The sequence below is a fragment of the Nycticebus coucang genome, chromosome 12 (genome assembly GCF_027406575.1).
Source record: "Nycticebus coucang isolate mNycCou1 chromosome 12, mNycCou1.pri, whole genome shotgun sequence".
NCBI lineage: Eukaryota > Metazoa > Chordata > Mammalia > Primates > Lorisidae > Nycticebus > Nycticebus coucang.
The window spans coordinates 81944468-81966600 of NC_069791.1; the positions used below are offsets into that span (position 1 = coordinate 81944468).

The 22133-nt window shown below is 53.5% G+C and overlaps 2 protein-coding genes across 5 annotated transcripts; both read right to left on the bottom strand.

Moving 5' to 3' along the window:
• Positions 1-516: 516 nt before the first annotated feature.
• FBRS (fibrosin) lies at positions 517-13268 on the bottom strand. Of its 2 annotated transcripts, none has more exons than XM_053555028.1 (18): positions 11712-13268; positions 11259-11435; positions 10493-10528; positions 10368-10397; positions 9286-9334; positions 8893-9193; positions 7185-7486; positions 6772-6977; positions 6612-6656; positions 6277-6372; positions 5978-6046; positions 4844-4873; positions 4394-4465; positions 3967-4084; positions 3781-3861; positions 2716-2799; positions 2378-2585; positions 517-2289 (listed from the first exon to the last, which is right to left on the bottom strand). In XM_053555028.1, the coding sequence occupies exons 1-18, from the start codon at positions 12165-12167 to the stop codon at positions 1710-1712; spliced, it is 2940 nt and encodes a 979-aa protein (XP_053411003.1). In that variant the 5' UTR covers positions 12168-13268; the 3' UTR covers positions 517-1709. The 2 variants fall into 2 exon arrangements, with proteins under 2 accessions (XP_053411003.1, XP_053411002.1); XM_053555027.1 differs by having other exon boundaries at positions 11259-11438; positions 11712-13267.
• Positions 13269-14617: 1349 nt separating this feature from the next.
• Positions 14618-20605, bottom strand: PRR14 (proline rich 14). Of its 3 annotated transcripts, XM_053555063.1 has the most exons (12): positions 20186-20605; positions 19382-19453; positions 19090-19258; positions 18368-18489; positions 18115-18295; positions 17513-17556; positions 17203-17312; positions 16106-16694; positions 15900-15969; positions 15729-15820; positions 15389-15460; positions 14618-15005 (listed from the first exon to the last, which is right to left on the bottom strand). In XM_053555063.1, exons 2-12 carry the CDS (start codon positions 19402-19404, stop codon positions 14726-14728), a joined length of 1752 nt encoding a protein of 583 aa, XP_053411038.1. In that variant the 5' UTR covers positions 19405-19453; positions 20186-20605; the 3' UTR covers positions 14618-14725. The 3 variants fall into 3 exon arrangements, with proteins under 3 accessions (XP_053411038.1, XP_053411040.1, XP_053411039.1); XM_053555065.1 differs by lacking the exon at positions 19382-19453 and having other exon boundaries at positions 20186-20604; XM_053555064.1 differs by lacking the exon at positions 20186-20605 and having other exon boundaries at positions 18181-18295; positions 19382-19891.
• Between the last annotated feature and the right edge of the window lie 1528 nt (positions 20606-22133).

Sequence of the window (22133 nt, forward strand, 5' to 3'; positions counted from 1 at the left end):
AGTTATCTCTGAGAGGTGGAATTATGGGTTACTTTCCCATTGTACTATGTATTTCTGTGTTTGCTTTATAATGACCATGTCTTTTAACAAAAAGTAGTAAATTTAAAACAATAGATATTTTCTAACATAACTATGAATGGACATACATGTGTAAACACATAGAAAGGAACTTGAAGAATGTATGCCAAATGATTGAGAGTGGTTACCTCTGGAGAAGGGAAGGGTACGGGGTTTGAGAAGGTTGGCAGATGTAGGGGAAAATGTCTTGCTCAGTGTCATTCTGTATTGTTTGAATCTTATATAGTATGTATTCCTGGGCTGTAAAAAAATAATGTGAAAAAATTCAGTGCCCAATACTAACTAATCCATCCAGAAGTAGCAGTTATTCTCTCAAGGAGGGAAAAAATTTCATCAGGATAAGGACAGCGTTGTCCTCACCCTGCCCCTACCCTAGGACCCAGCCCACCCCAACCCAGGCCACCCCATCCCACACATACTCAAAGAGGAGCCAGGGGCCTCATTGTAACACTCATTTTTATATAAATATCCGCAAGTCATGTTACAGAATAAGCCCAACCGGGGAAAAAAAGTCAATGTATGGTTTTGTTAAACTGACCCCTGCCTTCTAGGTCGGGCTCCAGCCTAGAGGCGCCTGTTGCTTTGGGAAGGCTGGGGTTGCTGCCGTGAGGCTGCTGAAGAAGCTGCCTGTGTTGCCCACCCCTGGGCCGACCCCCTTCTTTGGTGTGTGATACATGGTGACCTTCTTTGGCCCCCGTTAGCCCAGGGCAGGATTTTGGAAAACAGGGTTCAAGGGAGCAGGGCCCAGGAGTCCTGGGGGCACTTGGAAATGGGGTGAGAGGGATTGAGCCATTAAGAGATGGTGGAGTCTCAGGCTTAGAGGCTGAACCTTTTGGGTGTTGGAGCACACAAAGTTAACAGGAACAAGTGGGGGGAACCTGGGCTGTCAGCCAAGCAGAAGTATTTGCCTTTCCCTCCAGCCTAGGTCCTTTCCCCTGTTGGTCCACCTCCTGTTGGACCCCACATTCCCAGGGAGAAGCCCTAGGTTCCTGCCTATCTCCTCCTGGCTCTTCCCCCTGCAATCCCCCCTTTCCCCCACAGAGAGGCCAGAGGCTAGGAACACAGCACCAGTCTGAGGATTTAATTAACCAGGAAGGGGACTATTGGGAGGGGCACCCCTGTAAAAATGTACAAAAGGTCTGGGGGGCTATACGGAAGGGGTGATAAATATGTACATGGAACCCCCCTTCCTTTAGCCCCTCCTCCTCCAGCCCTAGGAGGGCATGAGGACTTGGGTGGTAGGTGAAGAGGAGGTGGGCACTTTGGCCTCTGGCTTAGTGAGCCCTTGGGGAGGCAGGCCAAGGGCCTAGAGGCCCTCAGTAGGGGTAATGGTGCACCTCAGGAGATCATCAGCTATGACCTCTGAAATGACCCCCACACTCATGTACACACATACACATACACCTCTCTCTCTCTCTAGAGGTTTGTGACCTCTACTCTCCCAGTGACCCCATGGTCCATGTGATGCTTATCTTATGGGGGTTGGGACTTCTGCTCCCAGGTTCCATGACCTCAGAGGTGGCTGGTGAGGTTACGACCTTTGCTCTCCAGCCCTGGCTTAAAACCTCAGCTCTAGGACCTTGTCAAAAGGAAAGGGGAGATGGAGCTTTGCCCCTGCCCTTCCCCTTCCCTCACCTGTCAGCCCGAGCTGGGCCAGGGGCCCTAGGTGGGGAATTGGGCCGAGGGGCGGGCACAAGTGGAGGTGGTGCCCCCAAAAGGGCTCCTGGTGGGGTCTTGCTAAGAAGGTGAGGGGTTCCTGGGGCCGCAGCAGGTGGTGGTGGAGGAGCCAAGCGGCTATATAGCAGGGGGTGAGCGGGCTCTAGACCATAGAGGCGGGCAGCAGCCACAGCGCCTGGTCCAGTCAGCTCTTCACCTGCCTCATAGAAGCGAGGTGGCCTAGCAAGGCGTGGGGGCCCTGCCAACCAGGTTGGCTCCAGGAAGCCGGCACAGCGCTCTGGTGGACTAGGGCCCAGAAAGGGAGGTGGCCGGGGCCTCTCAAACAGCAGGTGAAGGCCCTGAGGCCCGGTGGCTGCTGCAGCAGCAGCGGCGGCGGCGGCGGCAGCGGCAGCGGCAGCAGCGGCGGCAGCCTCCTCCTTTCGTTCTTCCTTTACCCGCACGGATTCCTTGGCTGGCCTGGCCCCTTCCTCACCAGCTCGGGCCTTGGGTGTAGCAGGAGAAACTCGAAGCTGGGGCCGTGAGAAGGGGAGGTCCCTGGGGACAGGTATGGGACAGAGAATGAAGGTAGTCCAGTGGTCAGCAGAGACTGAAGGGAGAGAAGAGAAAGCAGGGGCAAGCATACCTGTCTTTCTCCTCCTTGGTGATAGAGGGCTCCCTCCGCTCCACAGGCCGCTCCTTGTCTGAGCCTGGTGTCCGTGCGGCCTCAGGGGGACGGACCCAGGCAGGGAAGGCCAGAGGACTGCGATGCAGGCGGCCCCAGGGGTCTGGGGGGGAGGCGAAGGCTGGTGGGGCCCCTGGACTTTCTTTCTGGGCAAAGACGGCGCCGGAGTCTGGGCAGAGAGCAAAGCAGAAAGTGACAGGGGCCAGGAGAGAGAGACCCCTTCAGGTATCTTCCTAGGCCTCCAACTGAGCACATTACCCGCTGCCATAGCCCCCCACCATAACCCACCCCACACTTACTGAATGTGGGGCTGCCCAGGCCTCCAAAGGCCCCGTTGGAGAGGGCAGCCAAGGAGGCGAAGCTTGTGGGACGCCCAAAGGGATCTGTGGAAGAAAAAGGGGATGGTGAGAGACTGAAGAGTTGGCTCCAAGCAGGTATGAAGACACAGCTGGGAAGAGGCAGCAGAGCCATAAGCAGACCTGGAACCCCTAGCTGTGTGGTCTTAACAACCACACATTAAACATTTCCTTGGGCTAGACAAGGCTAGGGTTTGACATGCATGGAGTAGTATAACCTCACAACAAGCCCCATGAGGCAGACAGGATCATGCCTGCTTAGAGATGATGAAACAGGCTCAGAGAGGTAAAATGACTTGCTAATGGTCATCTAGCCAGTGAGTGGTACCATCAACCCAGGGCCTCTCTGATACCAGAGGTCAAGCTCCCACCTCCCACTCCTCTAAAGAGCCACCTGAATCCATCTTAGCATATCCCAGCCCTCTAGCAAGCCACCTGTCTCAAGACCACTGCTGGTTTCTCCCATCTGACATGCAGAGCCCTTCCCACCCTGACCCTAACTTCATGCATGTATCACAAAGCCAGCTAGAACTACCAACCTATCCCCCACCCCAGCCCCTGGGAAATCTCACAATTTCGACAACTAGGAACACTTTCCTCTATGTTATCAGGCCTCAACTCCTCCTTGTCCACTCAAACCCAGGATAAATGTAACAAAAAGCCTGCTGAGCTCTCTAGGAGTCAGTGCCCATGCCCACCCCTTACCCCAGATGGCCTCCCCCAGCCCTTTTCTTCTAGATGCCACACTACCTTCTACCACAGGCTACTTCAGAGACAGGGTATGACCTAGTAGAGACTGGAAATAACCTGTCTTTCCCTACTCATTTTATAGATGAGGAAATCAAGGCTCAGAGGGGATGGAGTAACTTGCCCAAGATCACAAAGCAAGTGAAACCAGGTCTACCCCCCATTCCAACTGCCTGTTAAGTCTGGTTTCCATCCCCAGCTTGAGAATTCCTGGAAGTCAGGGACAAGGCCTGGGTTGCCCAACATGCCCTTAGCTCTTACCAATGTGGGTGCTGGGGCTCAGGAAGGGTCCATGGGCCCCGGGAGCTGCCGTGAAAGGATTGGCTGCAGCATGGACGGCACCTGGGGCAGAGAGGCGGGAGATTCTGATGAGGCTAAGTGGGCGCAAGGTGAGCCTTGGGCTTTAGACAGGGAATCTCAGGCCCCGAGAGGGCTGGCTAGACTCACCAGTTGCAGTGAAGAGGGAGGCCGGGTGGGAGAGCTCCTGCCCAGGGGGCAGGGCCCCATAGGGCCCCGGAAGGCAGGGCAGGAGGTCGTTCCGAAAGTCAAGCTTGTGGGAGTCACCCTGCGTGGGACACAGGGAACAGTGAGTGAAGAGCCAGGTCTGGTCCTGCTCTTGCTCTCCCACCCTTAGTTCCCCTCTAAGGGCTAGCTAGCTGGCATGAAGATGGGGCTTAGATGCCTATCTTCTGCCTCTCTCAGAGCCTTCTCTGACCATTACCCTACTTAGCCAGAGAACTAAGAGTGCAGCAGTAACAGGGGACAAGAGAGAATGTCTGGCCGAGATTCTACTGAGATCTGTTGAAGGTAGATACCCAGAGCTCAGGCAACCCCTGACTCTCAGACCCACTCCCCAGCCCTCCAACCCCAGTACCTTCATCTTTTCCTGGTGTCTCAGGATCATGTAAGCCACACGCACATGCATGGCACACCACTTCCCTGGTTTCTGCCGCCCCAAGATGACCAAAGGGAAAGGGGAAGGAAAGAATGTTCACTCATCACCCATTCCAGACCTGGCCCTGGGCCCAGCCTTGCCACACAACAACCCCATTTATCATCCCTCCAACTGAGGGATGACTAGGTTCATTTTATAGCCTAGGAAACTGAGGCTCAGAGAGATAAACTGCCTTGCCCAAGGTCCCATGGCCAGTTACCTCTGAGCCTAGGCCTGTGATCTGAAATCCCCTTCATTTTCTGCTATTTTGCATCTGGCTGCCACCTGGTATTGAGCTTCTCACTTGTTCCCAAGCAAGATTCCCCCCTCAGTCAAACACCCTGACACCAGCCCCCAGCCTCATGCAGCCTGAGTCCTCACCCAACTCACCCTCAAAGGTGGCCGGAAATGGTCGGGGATCTGGGGATGGCAAAGGAGAGATTGGAAGCGATTCAGACCTGTTTACTGAGCTGGGTGCCTGATCTCCATAGCACCCATTCACCCACCAGACACCTCCCTGAGACTGCATAGCTCCTTTAAACCTTTCCTGCTCAGGCGAAAACTCCTTTCCCCATTTCTTCCCTTCTAGGCATCTCTCCTCCAACTTGACGTTTCAGAACTTGGCCCCAGGGAGGTACCCTGCTTGGACAGCTGGGGGGTGGGTAAGTGGGCAGGCAGGACAGATTTCTCAATTAGAGAAGCTATCCTATTAACAGCTTTGTTATACAGGGGTCTGTTTATGACTTCTTTAGAACAAATCCCTTTTAAGGAAGTCGGAAAATCTCTGGTCTAGTCTATCCTTTAGGAAACATGACCTGTGCTTTTCACAATGTTCTCAGAGCCCTGGGGTCTTAGGCTGCTACATATTCCAAGGGGGAGGGAAGGCTCTAGCTCCCCAGCCACTTCACAAAGGGGCAGCTTATCTTTTCATTGTTTCATGAACAAGGCTTCCTAGAATGATGTCATTTATTTTAAAAAAAGGTTCTGTGAGCTATAAAATTTGAAAACTCCTATAAAGACCACTGCTCTAAATAATCTTATTCCTAGAACAATCTCATGAAACTCTATTTTTTTTTTTTTTTTGACAGAGTCTCACTATGTCACCCTCAGTAGAGTGCCATGGCATCACAGCTCACAGCAACTTCAAACTCTTGGGCTTAAGCGATTATCTTGCCTCAGCCTCCCAAGTAGCTGGGAATACAAGCACCTGCCACAACTCCTGGCTACTTTTTTGTTGCAGTTGTCATTGTTGTTTAGCTGGCCGGGTTCGAACACGCCAGCCTTAGTGTATGTGGCTAGTGCCAGAACCACTGTGCTACAGGTGCCGAGCTACATGTACTCTTTCTATTCCTTATGCTTGGGAAATCCTGTTATTTACAGAAATTTCCTCTCATTAGATACTCAGAAAACAACTTTGATCATATTTTAAAGTGAGAAGACAGTAGTTTACTGTCTTTCAATCAACTCTGCTCTCTCCCAAAACACACTTCCAGCTTTCCCAGGACCTGCCCTAGCCCCCCTCACCTGTGTCCCCTTCTGGGGGAGCCCGCTTGGCACTGGCCCCAGTCGTGGTGGCAGCTCAGGGTTCGTGCTCTGGGAAAGGGGAGTGGAGGGATCAGACAGGATAACTGGCACGGAGTATAAAACGGGCCTAGAACCAAGCTAGGGGATGGGACAGGGTAGGGAGCATGGCTTTAAAGAAACCTGGGTTCAGAAGGGAAGGGCAGAAGGATGGTTTTGAGGAATGGGAAGAAGGTATATGGATCTGGGGTGTCTGGGCTTATAAAGGGTAGGAGGCAGTGGTGTCCAGATTGGGAGCTCACCTTGGGCTGGAAGGCCCCCTGCAGGGAGCCAAAGGAGACAGCTGGCGGGAGGCCCGGTGGTAGCCCAGGCACTGCGGGAGGGAAGGCCGTGTACGGCTGTGGAGAGAAGGGGACTAGTCCAAGCAGGGGGTACAGGTGCAGCACAAGTCTGGTCTGCCCATCAGTCCTCTGGCCTCTACCCTAAAACCTCCCAGGGAGTTCTCCCAGGCTCAGGGCTCTTGCTTTTGAAACTGAAGACTGGACCCCAATAGTCAGGGCAACACACATTGAAGCATCCACGCACGCACACACACGCACACGCACACACACACACACACACACACAAACACACTCACATTATGTCGGAAAAGGCCTTCCATCTTTCCTGGATATTTCTCAAACTATGGAAGAGAAGGGAAGAGTAAGCTGCCAGCCAGGGACCCAGGGCCTTACCCTGGAAGCCACACCCTCCCTCCAGGCCTCTGAGCCTCATCACCGGCCCAATAAGGAGCTCACCATGTGGGGGCCATGGGGTGGCAGCAGGCCCGGGGGATAAGGGGTGAAGTGCTGGTGGGTGTGCTGGTGGGTGTGCTGGTGCTGGTGGTTGTGCTGGTGGAACTGGAAGGCCAGGGGCCGGGCCGAGCCCCCTGTCCCCACCACCTCAGGGCCACCCTGGGCATTCAGGTAGCGAGAGTTCAGGTCCTGGCCGATCAGGTCCTGCTCTGTGGGATGGGAGGGGGAGAAGGCTTTAATGTCTGTCACCACCATATCAGCCTTCTATGGGCCCAAGTGACTGGCCTTCCCTCTGGCCTTGAGCCACTCCCTCTTTAAGCCCTACTATCTGCTGAGGCCCAGATGCCCCAAAGCAGACAGGGCCCAAGCCCGGGGCCATGGCCTCCCCCACCCCCCGGCCAGGACCCCAAACTCACCAGAAAGGGCGTTAGCGGCTGAGGCCCCAGGGTGCCCTGGCACCTGCAGCAGGGGTGGGGGTGGGGGCAGGGTGGGGCCAGGGGAGAACAAGGAAGGGTGGTGGGGTGGTGGTGGGGGCCGCAGCCCTGGGGGAGGGAAGCCGTGGGTGGACAAAGGCAGGGGCAGTGAGGGCGTCGGGGGCCGGTGGGTGAGCTGCGCGGACGAGGAAGAGGCAGATGAGGAGGAAGAGGACGAAGAGGATGATGAGGGGGGAGGCTGAGCCACGGGAGGGGCCGGGGCCTTGGGGGGCGGCCGTGAAGAGCTGGGGAGAGAAGTGGGGAGATGAGTGAGGGGTTTGGGAGGTGCCAGCTCTGACGGGAAGGGGTCAGAAGCCTGGGTGATACTGTGACTCTGGTTCTCCAACATGGGAGGTGGCAGAACCCAGCCCAAGGGCCCCCCCATGGAACCAATCCTCAAACTGAGGTACCTCCCACACCCAGCGACCCTTTCTTTTCTCTCTCTAGGTCTCTTCTTTCACACAACTGCCTCTGCAGTGTCTGGCCATTTGACTTTCCCTTCTAACTCAACCACAGCACAAAACAGATCATTCATTTTGACGCTCAATTATAAAAGGCCACCTGGGTTCCCACCCTAAGACAGTAGAAGCAGAAGCACCCTGGACCGGCCCAGTAGTCAGGAGACCCGAATTCTAGGCCCATCTTGCCATTAATGCCCTGGGTGACCTTGAGCAAGTCACTGCCCCCTCTGAGCCTTAGTTTTCTCAGTAATAATAACAATGATAATGATGACGACGATAAAAATAGTGATAGCATCAACTCTTACCCTTTGGTGAGCACTTACTGCAGGCTAAGTGCTGGCACCTGTTTTATATGCTAATGTAAGTCTCCAACATTTCACATCACCTTCCCAAGTGCTGTCCCCAACAGTTTCACCATCTGTACTACACTCCTTTACTTCTTTCTATAACTTAACTCAAGTTTCTTTTTTTTTTTTTACTTAGGTCTGTCCAAAGCAATAACATGTGAAATCAAGGGGTTGAGGTACCAGTCATAGTTTTCAAAAACACTAAAAACTAACTCATGACTATTTTTTTTTCACAAACAGGATTCTTTGTTATTAAACTCATAACTATTTTAAAAAGTATACTCATGTAGACTTGAAATCATCCCATGTACCACTAATGATGAGTGTACACACTTTGGGAAACACTGCATTCGTTCAGTTAATCCTCATAATAGCTTTAATATGAAGGTGCTATTATTTCATTTCACAGAAAGAGAAAATAAAGGCTGAGAGGGATTAAGTGTCTTGTCAAAAATCACACAGCCAGTAAACAGCAGAGCAAAAATTTGAATGCGGGTTTGATTGACACCAAAGCCAGCACCCTTAATCATGTCAGCATTTCCCAAAGTGTGTTCCAAAAAACACTATCCCTAGCAGATGTGCCTTACAGAGGACTCACCAGTAAATAAAATTAGTAAACAGCACAAACTGGATTTCTCTACTTGTGAACGTATAAAGGGCTCAGATAATCCTGTAGTAATCTCAGTAAATTTGTTTCACCCAGTCTCTCAAATTTTTCAGCCTCAGAATCCTTTTTCAAGACACATCCTATAGATGCCATCCGACTCCCCGGCACAGAATGCAGGGGTTGGCAACAACATGACCAGCTCCTTCCATGCCAGATCAAACCCCCAGACCACTCACCTGCCAGTGCTGAGGTCCAGGCTGCTGCCATAGGGAGAAGTGCGGAGGCCGAAAGGCGAGACCCGAAGCTGCAGCTGGGGCTGGGGTGGGGGTGGCAGACTGGGGGTGGCCGGCAGGGGTGCAGGGGGTGAGACAGGAGGCCGAGGGGCCGGTGGAGGCGGCGGTTCCTTTGGGGGGAAAGGCACTAGCAGCGGGTCGGGCCCTGGGGGCTGTTCCTGGCTCCGCTCCAGGCCCGACACTTTAGGGACCACGGAGAGTTTTGCTTCACAGTTCCCGTTGAAGGCGCCATGGGGACCCGAGGCTGTGAGGGCAGGATGGTGGACATGCTCAGTTGAGGCCCATGCTCACCCAATTTCCCTCCCTTCCCTCTAACTCCTAGCCTTTGGGACCAACCTTTGCTGGTTGAGACAGTAAAAGATGGGTCGAGGTCATCATCGGAAACCTAAGGAAGAAAGGGATAAGATGAGATTGTGGTCAATCCAGTCTCCACCCAGGAAGGTCAACAGCCTCTGGAGCCTGCTAGGAATTAGTGGTGGTGGCAAATCTGTTCCATCAGTTTAGTTGACATCCCTCAGAGACTGTGGGCTCTCGGTGTCCTAAGCTTGGAGAAAGGAGTGGAACACCTGAGCCCAAGACTCTGACAGGCCAGGAAAACTGAGTTGAAGCAGCACTGAAGTAGTAGAAAAGCAGTAAAATCAAAACAAAAATGTCAGATGCTTTGCCCCACAGGTCTACCTGGCCTACAGATTTGTTTAGTTCATAAGCATTAGCAAATATTTTAAACTAATTGCAGGTACTTAGAAATCCAGAGTGTTTGTTAAGACCCAGACTTACAGGTGCTCTTGAGAATGGGCTTCCATTCTCACGGCAACAATTAGCTACCACCAGACAGTTGGGTGGACAAGAACTCTCTGGTTCACAAAAGTGAACTTTTGAAATGGAAACAAGGTACACATCAGGGAGTGCAAATTTAATTACTTACAGGGGCCAAATGGGTAGAGCATTAACTGCTAAAACAAATCTCAAAACAAGTTTAATGGCCCAAATAAGAAACTGAAATATACCTTTCTGGGACAAGCTCTTACCATGACTGACTACAATGGTTTAGTATACTCACTACCATCATCATAGTCTCTGCTCAGACTCTACTCTATGAGACTTTCATTATAAGAACAGACTAATGGCTAGCAGAAGGACCAGCTCAGTTCTCCAGCCACTCTAGATTTTTGTAAAGAACCAATGGTAGCTCCAAGAAATTTGGAAAGGATCATTCTTTGGTCAGCTAGCCCTAGTCACCAAATAAAAGAAACCATTTGACTTCCCAATCCCCTCCCTTCTCAAAAATCTAATCCTGGCTCAACCTAACCCATATTCTGCACTCAAGGGGAGGCTTTCTGTCACACACATTAGGTCTTTAAGCTGCAATCTCTTTTGTAAGTGGTGACACTGCCCACCCAAGTTCTAGCCCCACTCACCCTCTCGTCCAGATCACTTTCCGCGTCACACTGGGGAGAAGGAAAAACAGAGGTATCACCAGAAGGAAGAGGAGTGGGGCCCAAGGTGGAGAGGGGAGAGGCCAGTACAGGTGGACAGCACTTACTATGTATCCAGCTTCCAGAGAGTGGCGGGAGGCGGCCTGAGAAAGACCAGAGTCCAGAGATAAGGGAGGCAGATAATGTCTCAGCTCCCAGCAAGGCCCTTAAGATCTCTCATGATTTACTCTCAACTTCTTTTTCTAGCTGCTTGTCACTACTGCCGACCCGTTCTCAATGCTCTTGCCTTTCCCTAAATACACCAGGTTCTCATATCTTTGTGATTTCCCCCAAAACAACTTTTTCCTCTAATTCTCCTCTTAGCAAACTTCTGAGTATATATTTTAGGGCCTGACTAAGACATCCCAGGGGGCTTTCCCTAACCACAGCCCTCTTCCCATCCCCCAGACAGAATGAGTGGCTTCCTCATGTGGGTTTCTAAAGCATCTCTCCCAGACCTCTGCCTTCTTTAGTTTCTCAAGTTAAGGCCTAAGACTTGCTTGTTGACTACTTCTTTGCTCATAGACTGCCATCGCCTTGAGAGAAGGGCAGGAACCACATCTAATCTACTTATGATTCAAATAAGTCCTTTGACGTGTTTCTAAATTATCAACATGTTTGAAGAAGACATAGTACTAGGCAAAATCAGGTGAGTCTGACTGTAAACAGATCAGATTATCCAAGATCTAGATAGAAGCAGGGTCTCAAATTTGCTCTGCTTTCCCCTTTGCCCTTAGAGACCCGGGTCACTGTTTACAGCTGCCATTGACACTGCTGATTCTATAAGTACTTTCTACCTAAGTTTTAAAGGATGGGTATTTGGAATAAGCTCACCTCTTTCCTTCTCCGCTTATTGGGCCATTTTCTGGCCCGATCCCCAGGGGGCCGGCCAGGTTCCCGATCAGAGCTGTCCCCTGGCTCCCCAGTGGCTCCACTGGAGCCCCCCCTCTTCCGTTTCCCAGAATGCTTCAGCCGATGTTCCAGTCGCTCTGGGGGCTGAAGAGATGCATCCTTCTGTGGAGAAGGAGGTGGGGCTGAAGTGGATGGAAAAAGGAAAGCTCCCAACCTCTCTGGGGGTGACCAGGCTACTAAAGTACCCTCAGGCCGGATAACCTGGTTGGTCCCCAGAGACTAGCTCTACCTCCTCCCACCCCAGGGTGGGGCAGAGGCCTGGGCAGAGGAGCCGGTTGCTCTGGTTTGGGGTGCCAGCATTCCCCCCTCAACTCCACCCACTCTAGTACCCTTCTCTCTACACCTCTGAAATCTCCAAGCCCCACCAGGCCCCACCTGCAAGGCCTCGAGGCTGGCGAAGCTAGCGATGGCGAAGCCATCGATCAAGTCCTCCTCCTCTTCTTCCTCCTCCTCAGGCTCCTCCTCGGCTTCCCCGTCGTCTGCACCCCCGTCCTCTTCTTCTTCCTCCTCCTCCCCGCGGCTGCCCGAGCCGGCAGGCCGCTTCCGAGCTCGGGGTCGCGGGGGTCGAGGCCTGGGACGAGGTCGCCGCCGTCTCGGGCCCCCAGGACGCTCTCCAGATGAAGCTGACGACCAAGGCCTGGCGGGCGGTGGGGGTGACGACGAGGACGAGGAGCCGCGCGGGGCAGCCAACAGGGCCCGGGGCGCGTCGCTGCCTGGACCTCGGCGGCGCCGCTGCTCCCTGTCTCGATCTCGGCGCGAGCAGCGTCGCCGCCGTCGCTCCCCCTCAGGTGCCCAGCCCGGGCCCGGGGCCGCGGCCGCTGCCGTCTCCATGACGACCGCCCTCAGCGCCGCATCCGGAGGTGGCGGGGCTCGAAGCGGCCTGTCCGCAGGCCCGGGGTCGCAGGCGCGGCGAAGACGGCTGCACAGAGACGAGAGGGCCACGACTTCCCCTTTAAAGCAGGATTTGCTGGCCCCAAGCTTGCCCCAAGGCCAAGGCTCTGAGAGCCGGCGCCGCCCCCAGGTCGACAGGCCCGAGGGGCCCCCCTTTGGGCCCGGCGGGGCCGCGACAGCGAAAGCGGGGCGGCCGTCGCTTTAAGGCGAGGCCTCAAGTTGTCCAGCCCCCGGTCCCTTTAAGACGATCCGACGTTGTCCGGCGGCCTAGTGCGGTGGCCGCCCCCTGCCAGGGGTCGAGACAAGTCTCCCCGAGGAAGAGGAAGGGCCACCCCTTTAAAAGGGTCCGAAAGCTCGCCCCGAAATGCAGACCTCCCCTTTAAAAGTGTCTCAAGTCCTCCGGCTAAAACAGACCACCCCTTTAAGGAGTTTAGGGTCCTTCAAACAAGAGGCCGTCCCTTTAAGGGCTCGGAGAGTTAGTTTCTGGTCCTCCACAGGCGGCCACTTCCCCTTTAAGCTTAATTTAAAGGACTTCTTGAGTGGGGGTGGGTAGGGAAAGGTGAGAAACCCCACTCGCCCCAATTCTCCAACAGTTCAGTTCTCAATTTGTCAGCTTCTGTTCAGCGGCTTCCCCTTTAAGGCTGGCGTCGGAGTCCGCCGAGTCCAGTGGCCACCCCTTTAAGAAGATTTAAAGGGGCCTCCTCCAGGCCCAGCTCCACCAGCCTCCGCCTCCGGTCGCCATGAAAGGCGCGAGGGGGGGCGGGGCCGCGAGGCCTGCCCTCCAAAGCCCCGGATGTGAGGCAACACTGACGGGTACAGCTTCTCTGTCCGCCGACATAAAAGTCTCTTCCTCCTTTCCTCCTCTGTCTGACTTGTGTCTTAGGGGATCCGAAACGGCTGCTGGGAAGCGGGGGAACTCCAACGCACGCTCCTGTTGCCTCCTGTGGAGTCTCGAGCCTCTTCTCCGTCAGGACTTCCCTGCCCCTCCTCCCTCTTCCTCCTCAGACTAAGCCTCCTTCCTCTCTCTGCCTCTTCCCAACTCTCCGCCCCCTTCCCTCAACAAACTCAGTCGTGGATAGGTTGAGAAATATACGTCAAGGCAAAGGGCGGAGTCAACCTCATGGGAGTGGGTAATATGTAACCGCCCTCTAATCTTGGATTGGGTTACGTCATATTAGCTCCGCCCTTCCTCAAATCTTGTGACTCGACTGGTTAGAAGTAGGTGTTTGGGGCGGTCCCCTCGCATAACCCCGCCTCTTCCTGTTCTTCGTTTATTGGCCGCCTCCTGACGGCGTCGAGGCGAGGAATTGGGATGTGGTGCCCGAGGCCTGAGGGCGGTTGGCCGCTGGGTGGCGCGCGGCTGAGCTTTTGACCACCAGTTACGTGGTCTTTCCCTTTCTGCCGCTTGGCGTAGCCCACTGGCGGCCGGGCGCCTCACGCGGGCGGTGTGGTGATGCCACGGTCTGGCTGGTTGCGCGGCGGATAGCCCTGTTACGCGGGATGGTCCGAGGATTCCGCGTGCTTTGCGGGCTCTGGACGCGCAGCAAGGAAACCGTGTCCGTTACCTCTCGGTCCAATGCGACGGTGCTGGCCTCCCTAACAATTAAAAAACACCTTGCACTTGCAAGCTGAGCGCTTTCTCACATATACTTAATGGGTAATAACGATTCTATGATACTGCTACTGGCCGCATTTTACAGAAAGGAGGGGAACTGACAAGTTGTTGGTTTCCCAGCTAGGGTTTGAATTCAAGAAGCCTAGCTCCTGAGTCTGTGCTCCAGCCACTGTTCTTGTTGCCTCTAAGTTATGAAAGATGGGCCCCACTGCTAAATTTGACTGGCTTAAGATGGACAATGCCACTTCTGTCCTTGTTGCAGGGGTTGCCATTTTGATGAGGACAGTGCTCTGACATGCTCATTTTATCTGTAAAATGGCTATCATTCCCTCTCAAAGTAAAATGTGCAGGTCAAATACCTGTGACAGGTTGTTATAGGTACTCAATTATGATTAATTACTCTTAGCTCTTGAATAGGTTTTGACCAACATGCTAGCAGGAATTCAGGGATATTTTGGTCAAGGCCTGGGTCCACTATAGCCCTTTCCGTCTCCTTGATGTAAGTGAATTGGGATAACCCTGACCAGAGTTCAGGGTCTCAGTATTATCTGGAGTTGATTTAGAAGTGTCCCTGCACTTCTGATGTTTGTGGGGAGGCAGGGACACCTCCTTTAGTTTCCCATATCCCATGTTCCGAGTGTCTCCAATGATCATTTCACCGTTCCCTGCACCTGTCACCTTCTTTGGCACCACCATTTCCCAGTCCTTTCGGGGCCAACATAGAAACAGCCAGTACAGCCAATCAATCTCAAACTCAGCTAGAGACAGAAAAGAATCAGAAACATATCGAAAACTTTACTAGAAATATAGAGAAAAAAATAAAACTGCCTTGGAGGTTTCACCTCCCTTGAGGATGGATAGATATATAAACCAACAAGAGCTCCTAGGTCCGATGAGGCTCCTCCCCATCTACTTTTTCCTCCTCCAAGAACAAGGCATCTAGCTCCTCCAGCCGCTGCTGCAGCAGGGGTCCCACATCTGGGCTGGGAGCCAGGTTGGGAGTCAAGGTCCTGCCAGCTGTAGCCCGGACCCCACGGGATGGCCGCCGGGACCGAGGAAGGCTGCTATCCCGAAATTCTACAGCCCGCCGGAGTTTCCTTGAGCTGGTGAAAATCAGAGTCCCATTTCGTTCCCGGGGTTCCTCAAAGATGGTCTCAAAGGTCCTGGACATGGGGGTGGGACACAATTATAAGAAGTACTTTACCTAACAAATGTAAGCAGTGTAACCTCGTTCTTTGTACTCTTAATGATTCCCCAACAATTAAAAAGAAAATAAAAATAAAAAGGCACCTATGGCTCAGTGGGTAGGGCACCAGCCCCATATACTGAGGGTGGCAGGTTCAAACCTGGCCCCGGCCAAACTGCAACAAAAAAATAGCCAAGCATTGTGGTGACACCATAGTACTCTACTGAGGGCAATAAAGTGAGACTGTCCCTACAAAAAAAAAAAAAGTCCTGTACAAAAGAGAGAGAGGAGCTGGTTGTCAGCATGACCCTTGATTCCAGCCTTCCCACTGTCACTCCTCAAGCCTTCTAAGTTTCTTACCTTCTGGTTGTAGGTGATTGGTAATTCTTGTTGGTATAAATTTCTTCTAAGCTGAACTCCTTCTTGTTCAACCTGGTAGCAAAAATGAGAGGTCATTGAGAATCCTTGGGTTAGTGAAACATGAAAAAATGGTAAGTAAAGCCTGGTCTCTATTTTCTGGGACGTGTCAGGGATGGAAGAAGCATACAGGCAGTTCTAAGCACAAACCATGTCCACGCTGAATCAAATCCTCTAGGCTTAACTGTGCTCCTTGAAAGGAGACAAAGCCACACTTCAGGGGACATGTTTGACCCCTACACCTGTTCAGCCAAGACAGCGCCATGCTCAATGAACCTCTCACCTGATTGGTCGAGGCAGCCCCATTGGTGTAAGGTTTGGCTGAGGACGAACTGGTGTCCTGCGTATTCTAAACCGAGAAACCTTTCCCATGGTCTGGAAAAATGGGGCAGAGGGTGAAAGAGTAACATGGGCTCAAGTCCCCACTTTTCCCCCTCATCTGTACTCTTCCTACCTTGGTCTCAGGGTCTGAAAGCACCTGGTCCTTTGAGGCTCTTGGCTCCTTCCCCTTGGTTGAGCCCAATCTGCCAAGAAGGTCAAGGCTCAGGGACAAAAAAATTCACAGCAATATTCCCATCTCCTGCCCACAGGATACTTAGGGAAGGAGGCTGGGCCCAGGCTGTGGCCAGGGCTTCAAGGAAGATTTATTGAGAGCGCTACCTGGGTTCTGCTGGTTCGGAGAAGGAGGAAGTGGATGCCGTGGACAAGCAAGATGTGGCGAGAGAAGGGGAGGCTCCCACTCCTCCGAGAGGGAAGACCTCTTTCCGGAGACAGGGCCGAGAGGGTGGTGGGGCTTGGGACATTTCCCCACCACCCACAGTGTGCCGCCGTGGCCGTGGCCGGATTGGTTGGGACGGAGCAGGCGGCCAGGTGCAGGTACCTGGGCCAGGGGGCCCCAGATCAGGACAGGAGTGGCTTCGGCCCAGAGAGGGCTTAAGGAGAGGTGCTGGGGTATTGCGGTCCTGAACTCGCCACTGGCGGATAGGGGGCCGGGGGCTGACAGATGTAGTGCCCTCAGCAGCCCCAGACTGCTCGGCCTCTGAGATGGCGATCTTCAACTCCAGCTTCATGGGGGTTGATGGGGGTGGGGGTTGTGGGGCTTTATTGGGTGTGAGGAAGATGTCAGCAAAGCTCTCCAGCTTGGAGCGGACGGAACGGAAGAGGGGGGCCAAGCCCCAGGGACTGAGACGGGGACGTAAAAGGCTGGACGGTAGTGGAGTGGATGGGGGCTCCAGAGCAGGATCTGGGGCTGAGGAAAGGAGAGGGTCACAGGTAGGTATCCTCAGCTACAAGTGTCTAAGCTCCCCCTCAGTGGCCTCAGCCCTTCCCCGCAAACACTAAATTTTGTCTACAGAGGAATAAAGCTAGCCCTAAGACACTAGTCTTGCATTTAGGACATGAACCTCAAGCCTCTGAAGTCTATGCCACATCTTCACACACCTAGTTCTGTCCCAAGTGGGGGTTAATCCCACCCCCACCTCCACAGAGTCTCACTTTATTGCCCTCGGTGGAGCGCCGTGGGGTCATAGCTCACAGCAACCTCCAACTCCTAGGCTTAGGCAATTCTCCTGCCTCAGCCTCCCAAGTAGCTGGGACTACAGGCGCCTGCCACAACATCCGGCTATTTTTTTGTTGCAGTGTGGCTGGGGCCAGGTTCGAACCCACCACCCTCAATATATGGGGCCGGCGCCCTACCCACTGAGCCACAGGTGCTGCCCAACTAGGATTTTCTAAGTCTCATCTCTCCAAGTCTTTACCTGGTGGTGGGCTCTCTGGAGGGTTTTCAGGCAGGATAGATGGCTGGAATGGGGCTTCTAGGTCCCTGAGTGGAGGCATTGGCTGGTGAACCATCCTCATGGGCTCAGCTCTGAGTGAAAAGGCAAATTAAAGGCTGGAGAAACTTCCAGGTCCAGATCGCACCTGAGCCAGCACCTCCCCTGTCCCTTAAGGATTCTGAAGGTAGGAAAAGGAAGGATTGAATAAGTCAATCCTCATGCCCCTAGGTTGGCGACCTGACTGATAGCTGTTGCCTGGATTCTGTTACAGTCCCTTCTCCAGCCCTCTTACCTTTGTGCTGAGATGATAAAATTGGGGGTCTCATGGACGAAGCCCTGGATAAAAACGGTGGATTTTTGTGAGGAGGCAAGGAAGCCTTCTTTAGCTTCCTTACCCTTCCATATCCTGACTTTTTTCAGTCTCCAGATACCTGCTTGGGTGTACACCAGAAACTTTCTCATATAGTCTTTGCTCAGGCAGTGGCTGCCACCTAAAATGTCATCCTCCTTACCCTGAAAGAAGTCCACTCAAGATTCAGGCCTCCTACCCTACTTCTTCTTCTTCTTCTTTTTTTTTTTTTTTGAGACAGAGTCTTAAGCTGTCACCTTAGGTAGAGTGCTATGGCTTCACTGCTCACAGCAACCTCCAACTCTTGGGCTCAATAGATCCTCTTGCCTCAGTTTTTCTATTTTTAGTAGAGACAGGGTCTCACTCTTGCTCAGGCTGGTCTTAAACCTGTGAGCTCAAGCAATCTACCTGCCTCAGCCTCCCAGAGTGCTAGGATTACAGGTGTGAGCCACCGCACCCAGTCCTCTCCTCCCCTACTCTATCCCCACTAGAGGGCCTGCCCCCAGCTGAACCCCAGACATCCTTATCCTAAGTTCCTATACTACCTCAGCTCGGGGTCTGGCAATGTCTTCCAGCATCACCACCAGGGTAGGTTGGGGGACCCGGTCCACCTTTTGTGAAGGGCCCTCCTCTGGGCCAGGGGTTGTCCTTGATTGCCGCCTCAAAGTAGAAGACCGGTGGATGCGGCTCAGGGGCTCTCGGCACAAATGCAGTGGGTCGGGAAGCCTAGAGAAGTAACAGGAAGATCAAAGGGGCTCAGCTTTGTTCCCAGCATACCTGCCATCCTGCCATGCTCACCTGGCCTGTGAGGACCATACAGCCTGCCGGAGTGGTGAGGCAGGTGGCTGGCTGTGGACAGAATCCCGATGGTAGCTGTGGTGCCATGGGATGGAGTTCTCCTCTTTGGGCACCAGGGGGACCTATGAGAATAAGAGGTTTCGCGAATAAGGTGATGGAATGTGGCTGGTCTGGACAGGGTCTCTCTGTGCTTAACAGTGCCTTTAGCCACAAGGGTGACAGATTATGACTAGAAATCAATCAAATCCCCAAAGAAGAAGTAAATTATGCTGAATTAATGGCCAGATGTTACAGAATACTAAACTGCAGGTGTTGGACCTGGGTAATCTCACTCAGGCTGTTTCGAAAAGTGAAAAAGACAAGGGAACCTTGGGTGAGTCATTGCCTTATTTGGAGCCTCAGTTTTTCTTATCTGTGCAATAGAGCCAAAGATCTCCGCCTGCTTTCCAAGGAAGCTAGGAAGAAACCAGAAAGGTTTCTCATAATTAAAAGTTGTAGGGATGTGGTTCCAGTGCAGTTGTTGGTGGAGGATGGGCACTGGAGACCCTGCCTAGGTTAGAGTAAGTGAGAACAAAGCAGGTCTCTAGCATTAAGAAGGCTGCCTAAAGAATAGGCATGAACATGAAGTATCCGGACATCAGTTATCTTCGGTTGGATCTGGTCCAACTGTGGTTGAGGAGAGGTGTGGGGTAAAAGAGGGCATCTTAGTTCGGGGGGCTCACCATATGGGAGGTCATGACATCTTCAAGCACCACTGCCAGAACCCGCCGAGAGGCCTTTTCCAGGGGAGAAGGGGCCCCCAGCGGTTGCAGCCTCGGCCGTTTCGGGCTTCTGGCTCCCCATAATGCTCGAGCCAGGGGCTGACGGCACAGACGCGGCTGGCCAGGCGGACTGGAGGGTGAAAGAAGCAGAGAACCGTCTCCTGAACCTGTCGTTGTCTCTATAGTTTCCCGGTACAGCCGCCAGAATCCCCGTCTCCCAAGCTCAAGACAGGCGGGCGGGGTGCGCTCTCACCTGGAGTCCCTGGGCAAGTCCATGGGGAAAGCGGCGGCTCCGGGGGGTCCCTGGGGGATCCCAGGCTGTGGCCTGGGGTAAGGGGGGAGTGGGGCAGTGGGGTATGAGGGCCGGTCCCTCCCCCAGGGCTCCGCCCTTCATGGTCCGCCCGCGGTTCCCGGTAACCCACGGGCCCAAGCCCTAGGGCGCAGAAGGACGCCCACCGCCGGCCGGCGGCCCGGAGCGGGTGTCCTCCCGCTGCCGCCGTCTGGATCAGCGGATCACTCGCGCCCTGCCTGGCACCTGCCGCGAGAACCTGGACTGCGGCAGCTCCAGTTCTCCCACTGCCTGAACCTCCCGAGGCCTTTGTCCCTGCAGATTCCACGCCGAGATCCCAGTCCTGGGAGGCTCTCTTTCCTCTGGATCCCTCCCAGCTAGTGGCCTAGGACTCCACAAACCAACGACCCTCCCTCCCACTAGAACCCCTAGACTGGATCCCTGCTGAAAGACTCCTTCAGCGCGGTTCCTCCAATCAGACACCGTGCGAGGCTTCTCCTCCCCCTATGAGCTTCGGCTCCGCGAAGCTCCACTCAGACATGGGCGGTTCGAGTTTGAGCATCACTAAACTCAGTTTGGATCCCCGGGGATCCACTGTCAACCAGGTACCCCCTTCACTCCAATCCCGGGAGGTCCCGCCCACAGACACCCCCTCCCTCCCTGGGTCCCCGCCCAGTGTTCTCCCCTAGCTTGGGACCAGACAGTTCAAACGTTTTCTTCCCCGCCCTCTCTCCAGCCGCTCCTTGCCCTCCCCCGCGCGCCGCTCACCGCCGCCTCCCGCGGATCCCGGGTCTTCGGCTGCTCCCACCTCCGGCTCCTTTAAAACCAGGCTTACCCAACACTGCCCAACCGCCGAGAGCCTTCTTTTCGGAGTCTTCGGGTACCGCCCAATCGCCGGTCCCCGTCTTCCGGGGTGGTAAGAAACGAAGTGAAGCCGCCTGGTGGCCATCACCCCTAGGGGCAAGAAGCCAAGTTAGGCAGCGCCGCCATTAGAATTGAGGGCAAATATCTTGGTCCTCTTGGAACCTCAGTGAAAAGGATAGCGTCATCTTTTCAGGGCCAGTCAGTGGCCAAATACAATGCCAGGTTTCCTGAGATATTGATGCAACCATAATGAAGCTAGAATATCGCCACGTTTTTTAAGGGCAGCTTCCGGTTCTTTCGTCCTTAAGCCAATAAACATCAACTGAGTACTAACGATATGTGACATTCCCAATTTCCTAGAGTGGCCTCATTTAAAGCTGGTTCCGGCACCATCCTGGTTTCCTCTTCGAGGTTCCCAGGCCACAGGTCTGAATTTAGGAGGGGGTGGGGAGACCCTGCGTCCGAACATCTGAGGTCGAAAATTAGGACTAGTACTGCCTTCGGCTCCGTTGCTCGTGCGATATCCAGGAGAGACTGGGCTGAGCTGAAGTGGGGCGGGAGCTGGGGGCTTGGAGCTTCACTTCGCTTCAGTGTTCTATATTGCACGTCTCCCGTCTAGAGTGGAGGTGTCAGCGACTGCGCAGAGGTCTCAGGAGCATCATTGCAGGAGACCAATAACCCTCCTTGGCTTGTTCCATGGGGCCTGGCCTGCTTCCATCTTTCTGTTCCCAGCTCCCAGATGCCACTCACTTCACGTGGGCCCTGCGTACTGGGGGTGTAGTAAGGGATCAGGGGTGGGATCCACTGCTGGGAGAGGCTGCATGGAGCCTTTACTAAAGAGACAGGTGGTTGGTGGGGAGGAAGTGGCATGTACTGGCTTTTTGCACTGTGAAGGCACCTTTACCACCTAAACCAAAGCACGTGCCTGCACTAATTCTCCCCCCCACCCCACCCCATTCCCTAGTCCAAACCAGCCCTTATTTTCTTGACAGAAGAAGAGCCAAAAGCCCTCCCAGCTCAGCCTAATTCATTCTCAGGGGGTGAAGGATGAAAGTAATGAAATAGAAAGGATACTGCGATATGGAAAGAGAATCAGTAAGAGCTTCTGTGGAAAGTGAAGACTCTCCAACTCTGTCCCCAAGGACTCCTGCATTTCTTTGTAACACACTAGGCCTCCTGGGTCCTTTATAAATCCATTATGAGACTTTTGGTGAGAATAGGCAGCAGTTCTTCCACCTAGAGGTGTCCTCCCTCTGGCTAAAGGTTGGCTGTGTGGTGCCTGAGGATATTTCTTGGAAGTATGGTGATGATTCATCCAGCTCCCAAGTGCTTGGAGATTCTTCCCAACCTTAGTGAGGTGCTTCCCTAGTCCCAGGGCAGAAAAAGCCTTCAAGAGCACAGCAAGCCTAATCTTAGGTCTCTGGAATAAGTCAGCAACATCAAGGGCAAAGGAAATAATCTAAAGAAAAGGTGAGAACCTGAGAAAACAGTAGGGAGAGTCCTGCCAAACCCTAACCCTAATTGTATGACCCTAACTTGGGGCACTGGAGTTCATCAAATTGACATCTAAGGCAGAAATGTGGCGATTATTGGGCCTTAGCCCAGGCCAGCAAAGGTGAGCTTTCACAGCTTCACAGTCTCACTCCTGCCCTTTTTGTGACTGTCATTTTAACAACTCCTACCTTGGCCAGGAGCAAGTGCTCATTCCTGTAATCCTAGCACTCTGGGGGGCCCAGGTGGTTGGATTGCTTGAGCTCACGAGTTCAAGACCAGCCTGAGCAAAAGCAAGACCCCGTCTCTACTAAAAATAATAATAATAATTATAGAAAAACTGTGGCAAGAGGATCACTTG

Bases quoted from the DNA above. Each gene is read 5' to 3' on its own strand.
- FBRS (XM_053555027.1), bottom strand. From the start codon at position 12,167: ATGGAGACGGCAGCGGCCGCGGCCCCGGGCCCGGGCTGGGCACCTGAG. The intron at 10,398-10,492 runs GTAAGTGCTGTC...CCTTCTCCCCAG, and splicing joins CTCTGGAAGCTGGATACATA to TGTGACGCGGAAAGTGATCT. The intron at 4,874-5,977 runs GTGAGGGGGGCT...TGCCATCCCCAG, and splicing joins TCCCCCAGAAGGGGACACAG to ATCCCCGACCATTTCCGGCC.
- PRR14 (XM_053555063.1), bottom strand. From the start codon at position 19,404: ATGGACTTGCCCAGGGACTCCAG. The intron at 15,821-15,899 runs GTAGGAAGAGTA...CCATTTTTCCAG, and splicing joins TTTCAGACCCTGAGACCAAG to ACCATGGGAAAGGTTTCTCG. The intron at 15,461-15,728 runs GTGAGAGGTTCA...TTTTGCTACCAG, and splicing joins GGGCTGCCTCGACCAATCAG to GTTGAACAAGAAGGAGTTCA.